Source organism: Loxodonta africana, chromosome 10, assembly GCF_030014295.1.
Source record: "Loxodonta africana isolate mLoxAfr1 chromosome 10, mLoxAfr1.hap2, whole genome shotgun sequence".
NCBI classification, from domain to species: Eukaryota; Metazoa; Chordata; class Mammalia; order Proboscidea; family Elephantidae; genus Loxodonta; species Loxodonta africana.
The window spans coordinates 116,785,761-116,801,849 of record NC_087351.1 but is presented as its reverse complement, the minus strand read 5'-3'; the positions used below and the strand labels follow the sequence as shown (position 1 = coordinate 116,801,849).

The following is a 16,089-nucleotide window of genomic DNA, read 5'->3' as shown; positions in this document are numbered from 1 at the left end:
ATTAGTAGTTTCAGTAACTAACCCAAACCAGTTTCATTAATGTCCAATATGTAAGTGATCTTTATAGTGGTAGACCTTTAAGTTAAGAAAAACAGTTTTAAATTTGATTTTTTCACACTATTATGTAATTAGAAACAACCTGAGTGTATGAGTTTCTAAAAGACCGAGCTTGTTTCTGTCTTAATAATCTTGAACCTTAGAAATAGATGAAGATAAACTTCTGGGGACTTGAATATCTTCTCTATGTCAAGGGTAGATTGAAGTGTTAATGTTAGTTCATGGACGGGGGGGTAGGGTAAATTGGTCCACATTTCAGATGAACCTGTACCCTGAGGTAAAAGCTGATACGGTTTAACTAAAGACTGAAAATGGTGGCTGGCCTTGAGGAAAGCTAAGGCTGTGTGTAGACCACAGCTTTTCAGGGGACGGCAAGTATACATAGGGACAACTGCCTCTTCCTTAAGGACTAATTCTCTTCTTTTCAAACATTTCACTCCCTTTCCTGCCCCTGTTTTAAAAAACTTCAGCAAGTGTCATTTTCCAGCTGTCCAGGAGAAATAATTTTCCACAGAGAATGTTCAGATTTACCAACCAACGGAGAGATGGAGAGGAAAAAATTGGTACAATTTGACTGTTTTTCAGCTTAACTCGAAGTATGTGACTTCCAGGTCATAACAACAACAACAACAAAACCCCAAACCCCTTGCCGTCAAGTTGATTTTGACTTAAAACGACCCTAAAGGACAGAATAGAACTACCACATAGGGTTTCCAAGGAGCGCCTGGTGGATTCGAACTGCTGACCTTTTGGTTAGAAGCCGTATGCCGCCAGGGTCCTATGTAATAAATTAAAGGAAGTGACTGAGTCTTTAGTCTTTAAGTAGAAATTAGAGTCTATTTTTATAGTAAGTTTCAATTAAAAAGCCAGTCTCAAATTTAGGTGCTGTGTTAAGTTACTTTTGTTTGATAATATTTACTATGCTGTAATGGAATTTATAGATAGTGTAATTATATATAAGAATTAAAATTAAAAAAATATCATGCACTAGCTGTAATTATAAAGGAGAAGTAAAAGGAGAAAATAGGTCTGTTAGCGTGTAAGTGCTCAGGCACAGAGATGCCAGAAGGCACACTGAGGTAGTCAGGTGATCGCACCTGTATGTAGAATCACTGCTGTTGGGACATTTGTGAATACCGACTGGTACAGGTGTTACCTCTGGTGATTCAGACACCATCAGCTGTCTTGCCATTGATGACAAAATAAAAGATTCAAAGAAAACAACAGATAACCTTCTCTTGATTTATGGTAGTTGCATTCCTGGGAAATTCGGGATAAAAACAGTTTTTATGTAAAGTTGAGTTCAGTTCTTTGTTCAAATAATTTATAAGTAGATTTTTCATCTTTAGGAATATAGGTGGGGCAAGGAACATACTGCGGTGCCCTGGTGGTGCAGTGGTGAAGTGTGTGGCTGCTCACCAAGAGGTCGTCAGGTGGAATCCACCAGCCACTCCTTGGAAACCGTGTGGGGCAGTTCTACTCTGTCCAGTAGGGTGGTTGTGAGTCGGGATCTACTGGATGGCAATGGGTTTGGCTTTTTGGAGGGTTCATGTTGCAGGACCTCTAGTGCCCGTAGCCAGTAGTGACCCTTAATCATTGTGACAACAGAAACGCGGTCACAGATTTCCGGGATGTCATCTGGAGGTGGTACTCCTCCTGCTGACACCACTGAAGTTATTTTTTTCCTAAGTAAAAATCCAGTGCCAGCTTAAACAGTTAACGAGCTAACAAGTCATGGAGAGATACTCGAATTAGAAAATTTGTATAATTCATTCAAGATGAGCTGTTTTATCAAAGATGGTACTAATGAACCATTACGATTTTAAAGGAACTCTTAGGTATTTTAAGAAAGAAATATTTAGGTGTCCTTCATCTTGAAACATTTTAATGGAATACCGTAAGGGATTTTTTAGTAAAACAAATTTAAAACATTCAGAACAGAAATCTTCACCCCCCCCCCCCCCCCATTTGCTTCTCTCCAGGTCTCTCTGATCTTAGTTACTGGCTAAGACGTCCTTCTGGTTGTTCGTGCTAGAAACCATGGAGTCGTCCTTGACTCCGGTGTTTTCCCTGCTCCATACCACTCCATTACCAAATCCTTCGGCCTCTGCTTTCAGGATATGTTGGGATTCCCACCACTTGTTAGTATTCCCACCGCGTCACCCTCATCCAGGCTACTGTCGTTGCTCTGTCTGCTGCCTTAGCGTCCCTGTTCTGCCCTTGCCCTCCCTCAGCTATTTTTAAATGGGATCCAAAGTGAGCTTTTAAAGCCAGATCATGTCTTGTCTGGGTGAATGTATAGCTGCTGCCCATCTCACTCAGAATGGAAGCCCAAGTCCTTGCTGTGGTTTCAAGCCTCCACATGATTTGACCTTACCATTATGTCTCTGACCTCACCCCCTGTGAGAGGTCCGCACCCTTTATCCACATATCTTGGGGCCAGAAAGGTAATACAGTTGATAAAAGTTACCACTTTGCAACACACCCCGCCAGGCCTGGGGCCACATCTGGTGATCAGAGGGAACCCTGTGATGCTCACACCAGCAGAAGGTAAATGGCCACGCAGACGGTATCTGTAATGTTCTGGCCTGCTGGGCTGACTCCATGGCAACTGACAGCAACAACAACAAAGGCTAGGTGGCCACGGATTGTTCAGGTCAGATTTTGTTGCCAGATGAGTTTCGGTGTCACACTTAGGGGAAATCTGTGTTAGGAACTTCTGGGATTTAAGAGTTGCAGAGGAAGGGGTTGTGAACGTCTGCTTCTCCCCTCCCCTGACTGGCGGCCATGCTGTTCCTACAGCATTGTAGGCGTGCCCTCTGCTCAGGACACGCTCTTCATGTTCGCTCTCCCTGGAAGAGAGGGCACCAGGGGCCCTCAGCTCACGTCCTTTTCATTTACATCTCCACTCAAGCGTCATCGGCGCCCTGGTGGCGCAGTGGTTAAGGGCTCGGCTGCCAACCAAAATGTTGGCAGTTAGAATCCACTAGCCGCTGTTTAGAAATCCTGTGGGGCAGTTCTACTCCGTCTCCAGGGTTCTGTGAGTTGAAATTGACTCGATGGCAATGGGTTTGGTTTTTTTTTTGTTGTTGTTATATTCTCCCCACTAGGATGTAGACTCTTCAGGCTGCTTTGGTCTCGAGTTCACTCTTAGACCCCCGTGTCTCGAACAGTGTGCTCAAGGACAGGTGCTCAGTCAGTATCTGTTGTGTGATTGACTTCAGTCAGGTTTCCATTTTGGGGTCGGCTCTCTAGAGCTAAATGATTTGGATTTATTTATGTGTAGCTTTTTTTTTTGCTCTTGTGACCTGTCATTTGGGTTATTTCTGTAATAATGTGTCATCACTTAAAATGATTCTTCACTTCACATTTTAAAATTTTATCTTATATAAAAAAGGTATTTTTTAGATACAGTTTAATGAGTTTGATTTTTATTTTGCTGCCTTTTCATATACTTGGGCTACAGTCTTAAATTACACTGATAGCATAAAAGACTGTGGGCTTAAGACTGGGCTTAAGAAACTCTTTTTCTCTAATCCTGCTGTTTCTTAAAGAGGCACCCGGGAAGACTTAACACGCTGTGTGCTCTCGTTTGTTACGTACGCCTTGTAATAAGCACTTAGAGTTTGCTCAGGCAATGGGTGGTATCAGATTAAAGTTAGGTCTTGACCTGATGATTTTACAGATACGCAGTATTGATCGAAAAGGGATCCTTACTTAGAGTAGCTTCTCCTGGGTGACTTTAACTGCCTTTATTAAAATGTTTCTATTTCTTTAACAATTTCCTAATTGTATAGTTTATAGGCAAGCAATAAACAGCAAGATGTTTGAGGTGGATATGAAAATTGCTGCAATGCATGTAAAAAGAAGACAACTCCATCAACTGCTCCCTAATCACGTGCTTCAGAAAAAGAAAAAGGTAAATTTAGAAAGTACTTACAGAAGCATCAGTAACGTCCAGTTTACGTGTACAGCTTATCCAGACTTCAGAATCTGGGCTCAGTTAATAATCATAAGTCACATTTGAAATAGATCACAGTATTTTTTAAAAATTTGTGACGTGGAGCAGTTGTGTTTCTTAATCCAGTTTCTTGCACACGCTTGGTTCAGGCTTCATAGAGCTGAGTGGTGATGCCTCATATCCTTACTTTATATATAATATGTTCTCTTTTAAAAGCATTTTATTCGTATCCATGTAAAATCTCACATCAGTATCTGATTTCCTTCAAAAATAAAATTAGGTGATATGTGAATCATGTAACTGATGTGAACATTTTCTTATGAAAATGGCTTTTGTGGATGAGTGTAAAAGCTATAGATAGCTATTACTTAAAAATTAAAAATTATTGAGTATAAAGAAGGAGGTCACTGATAACCATACTTGGTGGTATCTAGAGTTATTATTTTGTAGCACATTGTTCCAGTATTCTGGCTTTTGAATAAATTAAAGCCATTTTCCCCTTATTTACACTCATTATAAAGGGCATATTGGAATTTTAGTGTAGAGATGGCATTTACATTTTTTTAAGTGGTTTTAAAAATAGATGGCTCTTCCTATGGTGGAATGTTTACACAGCAGTGAAATAAATGAGGCAGGGCTCACGCTGAGTAAAAAAAATAGTTGCAGAAAAATACATATCATACAGTGCTTTATATAAGGTTTATAAGTTTAAGAACTTTTAAGAGTACTTCATTGCTTCGGAGACAGTATGAAATAAAAGTGTGTGTTTGAGGATGACATGCATCAGGATAATGGTTATTAGGCTGGGGCTGGGAAAGGACGGGAATGAAATGAACACAGGAGGCTTCAGCTTTATAACGTTTTGTTTCTTAAGGCATAGAGTATATTATGAGTAGAATAAAACACATCATGGCATGGAAACATTGAAGTTAAGAGCAAGGACTCTGGAGTACATTGCCTGATGCAAACTCAAGGTCCACTGCTTCCTACCTGTGAGACTTGGGCAGATTGTGTAAGAGATACCTGTTGCGTGGTTCGCATCATCTCTAAAGTTAATATTCTTAAAATATTTTTACCTGTTAAGTCCAGCTTTGTGAGGGTCAAATGAGTCGGTATATGTAAAGGGTTTAAATGAGTGCCTGGCATATATAGTAAATGCTTACGTTGAGCTTCTGTTACTGTCACCGTCATTATTATTATTAATAACCTGGGGATAGGTACACAGATCATTTCCTTTTTTTTTTTTGGTCTAAATGCAATTTAAAAATCACGTTTCATTTTTTTGCAGTAACATTTAAGTCTTTACATACATTATATCTAAGTCTTACCTTGTTTTTCTCTTCTTAACCTAATGGTTTCATGATAGTCTGGAAAGTCGGGGGAGAAAGTGCAATTCTTCTCTCAAGCAGTTTTATTTATTTTATTTTTTAAAATTGAACCTTAGATGAAGGTTTACAGAACAAACCAGTTTTGTACATCGTTGTAAGACTTCAGATAAACAGCCCCACGACACACCAACCCTCTCCCTTCTCAACCCTGCTTCCCTCTCACCAGCGCGATTCTGTTTTTAAAGCATCAAGTCTAAGATTTGTCCTCTGATTTCTCACTGAGTGTTATGTTGTTGGTGGGCTTAAGAAGTTACATTTAAATGTATATCCACTACGTATTGAAAATATTTGTAAACTTTTGTGTTTTGCAGAAATGAATATGAATAATTAGATTATTTTATCCTTTAATGCTTAGTCATTTCTATTTTATTAAAACAGCTATTTATAATTGTGGCAATTAGCTTCTTGAGAGCCCTTGATTCACCTTACCTTTTTTTAAACTCTTATTATTTACATGGTAACATTGATGTTTGGAAATGACTAGTGTATAGTTTCAGAAAATTTTAATATAAGATGCTTTATTTTTATCTTATTACTAAGGTAGTATCTGTGTAGACATAATCTTTTAGAATGTAAAACGAATCATCAGTGATCAAAATTTGCATAGTCTAAGAATTTTATTTATCAAATCAAGTCAATGTAAACTCATCACCCTTAACATTTTAGTTTATTTCTATATTGACTATTGAGTGACATATATACCCACATATAACAGGTATTTTTTTTTAATAATTTTTATTGTGCTTTAAGTGAAAGTTTACAAATCAAGTCAGTCTCTCACACAAAAACCCATATACTCCTTGCTATACACTCCCAAATACTCTCCCCCTAATGAGACAGCCTGCTCTCTCCCTCTGCTCTCTCTTTTCGTGTCCTTTTCGCCAGCTTCTAACCCGCTTCATAACAGGTATTTTAAAAGGGGTTCGATGATGCCATTTTGTGACCTGACTTTTTTTTTGTGATTACTGTAGTCTGTAGTGTGACCATCTATCTGTATGACACTATTAGTGACTGCCTAGTATTTCTTCGTATGACTAATATGATCTATTTAATCTCTCATGTATCTGAGAATGGCACTTTTTTGTTTTTATAAGTAACCAGTGTCCAGAAGTCTGATGGCTCTCTTTTATTACCGTCTATTTGTAAAATACAGCCCCAGTCTTTTTCTGTATTTAATGTCCAGGTAGCCTGTAGGTGTTGTCTCTTACAGAAGAAAGAGTGCCTAAGAAACTTGCTGAAGGCCATGTAGTATGAGCTGTACTTGGAGCTCTGACTGCAGAGTATGTGTGTCGTTGACTTCTCACTGCGGTGTGCTCTCTGGCTGATGTGTGTTTCATGAGCACACTTTGGTAGAATACTTAGGAGTGAGTGTTTGGTGTTGGAGTCTCTCGCTACCAGACTTGATACAGATGCAGGGGATATAGGCAGAGTGACTTACTGCTGTTTTGTGTGCAGACCGTCAGTCAGAAGCTTTCTGTTCCCAGATTGCCCCAGTGGTGGCCAGGTCTCTCTCTGACAGACAGGTAGCTCTGTAGACTTGAGTGCAGGTCTACAGCGAGTCACTTATTATTTGTGAACAAACCATTCTCATGCCCAATGGGGAGAGAGGCTGGGAGAATGTTTGGATAGTAAAGGTGCTCATTTAGAATAGGAGAAAATTTGCTTCACACCTGACTTTATAAGCAGATGGCATTACTCTTTCCTCCTCTCCTTCTTCCCCATCTGATCAGTGTTAATCTGTGTCCATGGTGGCATTTCTGTGGTGCTAAATCAAACATTAGGATGTGTTGCCACTGGGGAGACTGGAGAGCAGTAGGTATAGAGATACCTATATAGATACATGGGGTCTGGGATTTCTGTCAGTAGCTGGGAACTATTTCCATTAAAATGTTTCTGAAATTAAGTGAACATGGAGGCTAAAAGTATTCTTAAAAAAAAAAAAAAAGAAGAAGAAATCAGTGTGATATTATAATAGCTCTGGCGGCAAAAATTAAACTTAAAAAAAGTCACTCCAGAAATTAGCTTTATTCCATAAAACCATTATTTTGGTTTTCCTGCTTGCTAAGTGCTTTGACAGTGAATCAAGACCAACGTTAGGATTTATACGTGGATCGTAGGTTTAATTTTCAGAAAATTATTTCTGCTTCTGTTTTCATAGGATAATTTACACTGTTAAATGTACCGTGTTAAACTTCTGAGTTGTAGCTGGAGTGCTGGAGATCCCTTGCCTTTCTGAGAGGCTGAGTTTATTGCAGAATAGTAATAAGTGGCACTAAATTTTACTTACATGATAATTATTTTGAAATTACATAATTTTATGTTCATTGTAGAATAAGTAGAAATATCAATAAACAAAATTACTTATGTCACTATCCAGAGTCATTTATCATTCGTGTTGTGGTTATTATTAAGAGTTTTCTTTCATATATGTAAACATATATATGAAAAAAATTAAATTATGGTCCTCTGATTCGAGATGCGTGTGTTTTCATATTATAATGCTTTTTAATTTGCGATGTGTCTCACAATCGGTGTGTACCTTCAGTGTAGCATTTCTTACTCCTTTCTCCTCCCACTTTGCAAATGTAGTTAGGTTGAAGTCCGAGTTTGTGATTACCAAATCTTTGCCTTTCACAGGCAGTATGGCACTTGTGGTTTTCACAGACTTGTTGATATGTGCTTCTTAGTAGAAATGTCATATCAGTTAGGTAAAAGGTACTACGTTTCAAAGATCTTGGTGAAATAAAGGTATATTTGATTAAATAATTTGTTGATTGCAGCATTCAGCAGAAGGCGTCCGATTGACAGCTCTGAATGACAGCAGCCTTGACTTGTCTATGGACAGTGACAACAGCATGTCTGTGCCTTCACCTACCAGTGCTATGAAGACCAGTCCCTTGAACAGTTCTGGCAGCTCTCAGGGGTAAGGGCAGAGCGAAGCCGAAACGGATCGGCCATCTGCTACCGAACACACTATGCTCTAGTTGCTGTTAAAATAATCTTTTTAGAATGCTATTTTTATTCCAGATTTTAATTTTTTAACAGCAATTTTATTCTTAGTTTCTGGAAAAACAAACAATTTTTGTTTTTGTTCTACTGTATCATACCTTTATTCCAGTTTTGGAACTGATTTGTCTAGATTCAGATAGTAATGGATGTTAGCAGCACCACAGCCTCTCCAAACCCCTGTATGGAGACACCGACTGCCTTCAGGAACGGTACAGTGAGCTAAGGGGAGTAGACCGGGAGGCAGAGTCCCTCCTCTGTGCCGGAGCTGCTTGTACCTGTGTAGGAGGGGGGAGTGTCTGTGAGAATATTAGGGACCTTTTTTAAAAAAGGTGACAGTCTGTATGGGTTGGTGGTAGTTAGAGAATTAAGATTCTCTTTAAAAACATACCAGACAGTTTAGGTTTTTTCATTATAAAAGAAATACATGCCTGTGGTGGTAAAAATAGAACACAAGAAGTCATATTTATATTTAATGTCTATAAATCTTAATAGTGTATCCTTCAAGAATTTTTCCCCCTTTTTTATGGGTGTACTACTTCACTGTCGAAGGGAGCTGGTGAGGGTAGACGCACGGGGTGCTCAATAATGTTTTAAATAAGTGTAATGGTTACACCAGTGTATTCACTTTGTAATTGGTAAGTTGACACTTAAACTTGACCAGTTTTGTAAAATACATTTTATATTCCTGTTTTTTTTTTTTCCTTTAAAAAAGTGGATTTAGAAATTTGATTAGCAGTTAAAGTAGAGCCAAAGTCAGAGTTGCAGGGTGGGGATGGTTCTCTGGGTAGAACATGCCTGGTATAGCTGGTGGATTTTAAACTTTGTATCCATGATGTGTTTTTAGGCTAATGATGCGTGGTGTGAAGACTTCGGAATGAACGTGGTCTCTAAATCTTGGTAGTTTTAAAAAGATTTCTAGTTTGAAGAGCATAAACTTCAAGATTTTTTATTATTAACGGGAAGATTTGATTTTTGTTTCTTGAGTGAATGTGCTAACATTTTAGTAAGAGTTTGGGATTTGTAAAAGCCGTTGCGTACTTGTGAGTTTGTGCACGTGTTCGATTATGTGTACATTCTGAGCAAGGAGCCCTGGTGGTGCAGTGGTTAAAGTGTGATTGACTGTGAACCTGAAAGGTCGGTGTACTAAGGAATTTCACAAAGTTAGTTTCTGAGGTGTTATTAAATAACTCCTCTAGAGAAGACGTCCAGATTTTAAGTTTATGGCTGTGTGTTTGCTCAACAGGTACTGAGTATTTATTATGTCCTAAGCACTTTGCTAGCTGTGTCAGCAGCGGGTTGTCTCTTGCGTCTGTGGGACTGACCGGCTCTCATTTGCTGTTTAATTATTAGATGTTTGTGCCCTGGAGGGCTGTCTCCTTGGCCTGATTCCATCTTCGCGCTGTCCCTGAGGGGTAGCCCTAATCTACTGGCGTTTGCCTGCCGTACCTTTAATAAGCTGACTGTGTTAGGACACTACGGGCATGTCCCTGGAGACACCAAAACATCCAGGTCCTCCAGCGTGGCCCGCGTTTTCATCAGTGAGAGGGAGAGCTCCTGACGGAGGAGAGGGTGACCGTGGAGGACTTTGAGCTTTCGTTTTCGCTTTCGAAGATAATCAGAACTTGAGATTATTTAAATGATAAAGGGTAGGGTTTATTTGAGAGAGAAAAGTTGAAGAGGGGGGCGAGTAGAGGAGGGAGGATGGCAAGTCAGTCTCCTGGGGGAAGGGGGGTGACAGTGAGTGGGGTCCCGAATGAGGAAGTGGGGTTGGGCTCGGAGAGCTGATGGTAAGAGACAGAATTCCAGTGTAACAGGAAAGAAGGGACTTAATGATAGGTGTCTGTGCCTGCCTTATTTTATGGTCAGCGTTTGGGATAACTCCTGGGTGGAGTAAGAAACCAGGTCATCTGCTGAGATTTGCAGGTGAAAGGGGCAGGAAAGAGGGGAGAGTCGGACTTTTGAGGGGAGGAGCCCGAGTGGCGCAAAGGTTAGGCGCTTGGCTGCTAACCCACTAGTGGTTCCACGCGGGAGAAAAGACCTGGCAGTCTGCTCCAGTGAAGATTACAGCCCAGGAGACCCTATGGGGGCAGTTTGACTCTCACATGGGGTCACCAGGAGTGGGAATCCACTTATCAGCACGTCACAGCAGCAACAAAGAAGGTTTAAAATAATTTATTTTTGAAACAAAGTATTAGAGTATCGCCCTGTCACTTGAGAACCTTTGTTTGTTACCTGGGACATTTAGCTTTGAGAGTTTCAGAAACTCTTGGAGTTTATATGATGAAATTCCTTTCAGTTTCTCAGACCATTTTTGTCTTCATAGCTTTCTGTAGAGTTTTATTATACCCGAAATTAGTAATAACAGATCCTTTAGCACAGGGCTGCCCATTATGGTAGCCATAGCCACATGCGGGGATTTTCGTTTTACTTAACTAACGTTAAGTGCAGTGAACTGTTTGGTCCCTCACTGGCCGTATTTCACGTCTGCGGCAGCTCCATCTGGCTGGCGGCCGGCTGCAATGCGGCGGCGTAGTGCAGGTAAACATTTGCATTACCCTAAAAAGGCCTGTCGGGCGGCACTGCTTTAGAACGTGTGTGCCTTTGATGGTTGGTTTTGTTTTGCCATCAGTACCTGAAGTCTGTGTATCAGAAGTAAAACTAAAGAATCATTTACTTTAGAAAGTAACTCCTGCATGTATTAAATTCCATTACTGACTTGTACTTGCTTGTTTTTTCTTACTATTTTTAGCAGAAACAGTCCTGCTCCAGCTGTAACAGCAGCATCTGTGACCAACACCCAGGCTCCTGAAGTTTCTGTGCCACAAGTCAATTCCAGTGAAAGCTCAGGGGGTGAGGACTCAGGGGTGACAGATTTGGGAGTGCTTACAGTGTGTTTGGTTTCAGCCTTCCTTTTGAAATACGGCGTTATTTGTTGATGAAGTAGGTTAAACTCAGTTTTTTAAATGGGGTTTTATTAATTGCATGTAAAGTGATCCATGAAATCAAATTTAGAGGAATAAAATTTTTAAAGCTTTCCTGGTTGAATGATTAATTTTTACAAACTCATATACTTGCTACGTAGGTACATCGAGTGAAAGCATTCCTCAAACTGCCACACAGCCAGCCATTTCTCCACCACCAAAGCCTACGGTCTCCAGAGTCGTTTCCTCAACACGTCTGGTAAACCAACCACCTAGACCTTCAGGAAATGCAGCAACAAAAATACCTAATCCTATAGCAGGAATGAAGAGGACATCCTCCCCGCATAAAGAAGAGAGTCCCAAGAAAACCAGAACAGAAGAGGTGTGTGTAATACGGTAGTTAGCCCTGGGGGGCGTGGGGGGTACCAGAACAAAAGAGGTGTGTGTAATACGGCAGTTAGCCCAGGGGGGTACCAGCTTTGTCTGTTTGCAGATCTGGTGGAAGAAAAATTTCAGGTGTGTGTGGAGCGCTTTGGTGCCAGAGTTTCTTTTCAGTCTTTCTTTATCCACCCTCCCTACTCCTCTCATTAACTGCCTCTCTGTACAGCTGGCGAGTTGATTCTGACTCGTAACAACCCTGTAGGACAGACTAGAAGTGCCCTGTAGGGTTTCCAAGGCTATAATCTTTACAGAAGCAGGCTGACACATCCTTCTTCCGAGGACCTGCTGGTGGGTTCGAACCACCAGCCTTTTTGTTAGTCAAGCGCTTTAACTGCTGTTCCACCAGGACTCCCATAGCATGTGTAGGCTAACACAACTTATCGTCTTAGTTGATTATTCTCTTGGGGCCATATCTTTTATGTTTGCTGATTGTTTTATAGCCCCTTTGGACGAAAGTCCCCAGTACCCGTGATCCAGTGGGGTTCTGGAGTTTGCGCGTTGTCCTTGTATTACAGTGTCACTGAGCACGGTAGGATCTCGGGATGCTTACGGAGAGGCTGAACAGGCTGGCAAAGTCACATTCATTTGGGGCCCTGAGTGATTATTTGCTCCAATTCTTCAGGAAATTTTCTGGTGGTACTTTTATTTTTTATAGTAGCTGGTTCATCTTGTCACCATCTCAGACAGTTTTAGGAAAACCATTGAGAGCACATTTTGGTGGGATTCTTAAAATAGAAGCTGCCTCATTACCCGTCTCCCTGCTCCCTGGAGTTGCTTTCTGGTGGCTTTCATGGCCCCAGAGATAACACTCCAAAAGGATCAATTTCATTGTGAGTTTTGACCGTAAATTTGTTACTTAGGGACTTGTTATACCAGTGTTGCTGTAGAATGGGAGGAAAATACCTAGGCTTCTCGTGGAGTCCATTGTAAGGGTCTTCATCTGTGATGATGGGAACTTACTTGTCTCTAATTTGTAAGTGTTCTAGTCCCTAGTTTATTCTGAGGCCTTTTGCTTTTAATTTTTTGGAAATAGCCACTGTTAACTCAAAATGAATACTTTGATTAATTTTGTCACTTACTCTAAATGCAAAAGAAAAATGGGTATAGACTCTCATATCTTAGAAGATGTGTTCTGAAAACCCACCTGTGTGTGTGTGTAAAATCTCTAAGGCAGTGGTTCTCAGCTCTACTTGGACATCACAGTTCCTCTTTCAGGGCTTTTTTAGGGCCTCCTCCCGAGAGGCTGAATCAGAGACTCTCAGAGAATCATGTGATTAAAAGCCTCTGCTGCCGCGTGATGGCGTTGTGCAGCCACCCGAGTGTACTGGTGTCGGTGTCATTCCACTCCACAGCTGTCTGCTGATCATGGCATCGAGTTGCCAGAATATTTCAGAGTTCACATTTCCTCTTACCTTAGTGAAAGGCTCTCGTCCCTTGGTTTCCTGAATGTCACAAGTGTGTCCCTGGGAGCTGTGACTCAGTGCACTGCATCAGCCCCAGGTTTGTAATGTAGCTTTCATTTACCTTGGTAGAATAGCACTCATGTTTTTTGCCTGGGTTAGAGAGGCAATAGGAATGTAGGATTTTTTTAAACTTAGAAGTTTTAAAATATATGCAACAGAAGTAAAGAGAATCATTTAGTGACCCCGTACCCATCCCGCACCTTCAGTGAGGAGGGACGCTCATCCAACCCTATACTACTTCTTCCAGCTTTTGGTGTCCCCTTGCCCTTGGAGTATTTAGAAGCAAAATCCAGACATCATTTCCCCTTATGCCCTCACCACTAACCTGAGGGTGAAGGCTCCAGAGGTACTGGTGAGAATGAATGAATGAATGCCAGGCACCCCCTGATGGCAATGGTTAAAAAAAGAGAAGACGTAAGCCAAATAAATCAGCCCACTTAAAAAGGGACGGTTCATTAATAGCAGCATATATCCAGTCAATGGCCGGATGTTCCCGGTTGTCTTGTTCATTTTCTGACAGTTTACTTGCTCAGATCTGGAATTAAATAAGATTTCTACGTTGCAGTTGTTTGATGTCTCTTAGGTCTTTAACCTAAGTCACGTTTTAAAAGTTTCCCTCTTCCTTTTGTTTTTCTCCCCTTGCAGATTTTGTTGTTGTTATTGTTCTGTATGTTCTCCCACAGTCTGGATTTTGTTTAGGGCCTCTCCCTGGAGTTGTTTAACAAAAACAGAATTTTAAGATAGAATTTTAATACTAGAAGGAATCTTGTGATGTTAGGTTATCTCACAGGCTACTAATCTCATTTCACAGAAGAGGAAGTTGACGTTCGGTGGCTTTTTGCAGTTATAAAGCTAGTTGAAGTCCGAGTCAAGGTTAGAACCCAGGTCTAATTCTCATGGTGCCAAAGTTGAAGAAATGAGTTATAGTATAAATGTGCCCTAGTTTTAAAGCCCTCCTAAACTGGGTCTTTAAAAAATTCTCTGTTAATGAGGACTTGGTATTAGAAATAATCTAGCAAATCAGGAAAAAACACTGGTTCCACTCAGTTAATAATCCATGAACATGGATATAGATAAGAAGGTTTGGATATTGTTAGGTAATTTAGTTCTGTTTAATGTTCATCATATGCTCAGGTTTTTCAAACACATGAGTGGTAATCTAAAACAAAAATAAAGTTTGCTGTACTACCTGGACTGTATGGCAAGATGAAGTTGCATACACACAGACGCTTTTCTTAGGGAAAAATTCAGACATGAAAAAGTAGAGCTTATAGGGAACTGCCATGTTCGCCTCACTGGCTTCCGCAATAATGCATCACCAGCCTTGTGGCTTCTGTATCCCCACCTTCCCCTATTGTTTTGGAGCAAATACTAGAAGTGATATCATTTCGACCACAAATACTCCAGGGTGTGTCTAAAGAATAAGTGATGTTAAAAGCATGCAGTGTATTTCTCACGTCAGTATTAGCGGTCAGTCGTGGCGTCACATGTCCAGTCAGTGTTCAGATTTTCCCAGCTGTGACTTGAAATTTTCATTTTTTTAATAGTTGGTCTGTTTGCAGGATGTAAATAAGGTCCTTGCTGGAATGAGTTGGTATTGCTATGCTAGTAGAATCTCTTCTGATACATAGGTTACCCTGTGGTTTCTGTTTCTGTTTTTTTTTTTTTTTGAAGCCACATTCAGATTTTAATTTTAGTTCTGCTTGGTAAATAAAGCAGAGAAAATAGTGCATAAAATTTTTTTCTTAAGAAAGTCAGGAGTGGTGAAGTTCAGCTATCTTTGGCTTTCCCTTTTCCTCCTTGCCAAAAATAAGTTGTTTGTTTTGAATAGAATTAGAATAAATTAAGACCTGGGAAGGACATCTCTTTAGGATGTTACTAGGTCTTACCCAGAATGGGGGTTCTGTGGCTAATTCCGTTCAGAGAGTTTAAAGGGATCTCCTTTGTAGAACTCAGAACCGTTAATGTGCTAACAATGTGTATGTGTGTGTGCACGTGTGTGCCTGTGTGTGAGAATCTCTAGGAACGGGGTGATCGGATGTAGAGCTCCTAAACATGTTTGACCAGGGGGTGTTTCTTCATGAACTTAGTGGTTTGGGAAATGTACCTTAGGTGGTGATGGTCTACAGTAACCATTTTCCCGTGTTCCTTATAATTTTAGTAAATGCCGGAGCCAAATTACATTGGTTAATATGGGGAGGGGGGGAAGAAAACAACTGTTTTTAGGAAACCTGTAATCTATTTTGAGGCCATACTTAATCTTACAAGTATAACTGTAGTTTTATAGTTTTAAAAATTTCATAAAGTATTGATTGGCAGTAATCAAAATTTTTTCATTTTAGAGAATAAAGCTTTTTTTTTTAAAAACAGGATGAAACAAGTGAAGAGGCTAACTGTCTTGCTTTGAGTGGACATGATAAAACAGAAACGAAGGTATACAAATTTAGCCTTTGGAATATATAATACACAATTAAGAGTGCAGAAGGTGTCACAGACGTGTCTCTAGAGTGTGGTCCTGTATTTTGTTGTTTAGGTTTCAGATAGTTGTCAGTACTGCTTTAATGTTAATTCATTATGCTGAGATGGAAGACCTCAAACGTGTGAGGTCCCACTGGATGCTAGGCAGTGCTGAAGCCTAAATAGGGATGATGGAGGTGTGTCCCAAACCTTTGAGGAGTTGATAATTAAGTAGAGAGGGTAAGACATTGATGTAATTAATTACATTATCAAAGAAAATCACAGTAATTGAGGCCTGAGTGTCGAGGAAGATGTTATCTCTGACAGAAGTAATAGAAAAGCTTCATAGTAGGAGGAAGCAACGTTTCAAGTGGCCCTTGAAGGACACATAG

General features: G+C 40.3%; 1 protein-coding gene across 5 annotated transcripts in view; it reads left to right on the top strand.

Moving 5' to 3' along the window:
• The window catches only part of PAPOLA (poly(A) polymerase alpha), a 65,430-nt gene that overhangs the window by 45,250 nt on the left and 4,091 nt on the right, over nucleotides 1-16,089 (top strand). For 2 of the 5 annotated variants that reach the window (XM_023546569.2, XM_023546571.2), the window contains exons 16-21: nucleotides 528-620; nucleotides 3,855-3,976; nucleotides 8,187-8,329; nucleotides 11,165-11,265; nucleotides 11,498-11,718; nucleotides 15,611-15,673. In XM_023546569.2, coding sequence (XP_023402337.1) covers nucleotides 528-620; nucleotides 3,855-3,976; nucleotides 8,187-8,329; nucleotides 11,165-11,265; nucleotides 11,498-11,718; nucleotides 15,611-15,673 — 743 coding nt within the window. The remainder of the gene's footprint in view (nucleotides 1-527; nucleotides 621-3,854; nucleotides 3,977-8,186; nucleotides 8,330-11,164; nucleotides 11,266-11,497; nucleotides 11,719-15,610; nucleotides 15,674-16,089) is intronic. The other 3 variants (XM_023546570.2, XM_003408868.4, XM_010588849.3) reach the window with 3 other exon arrangements.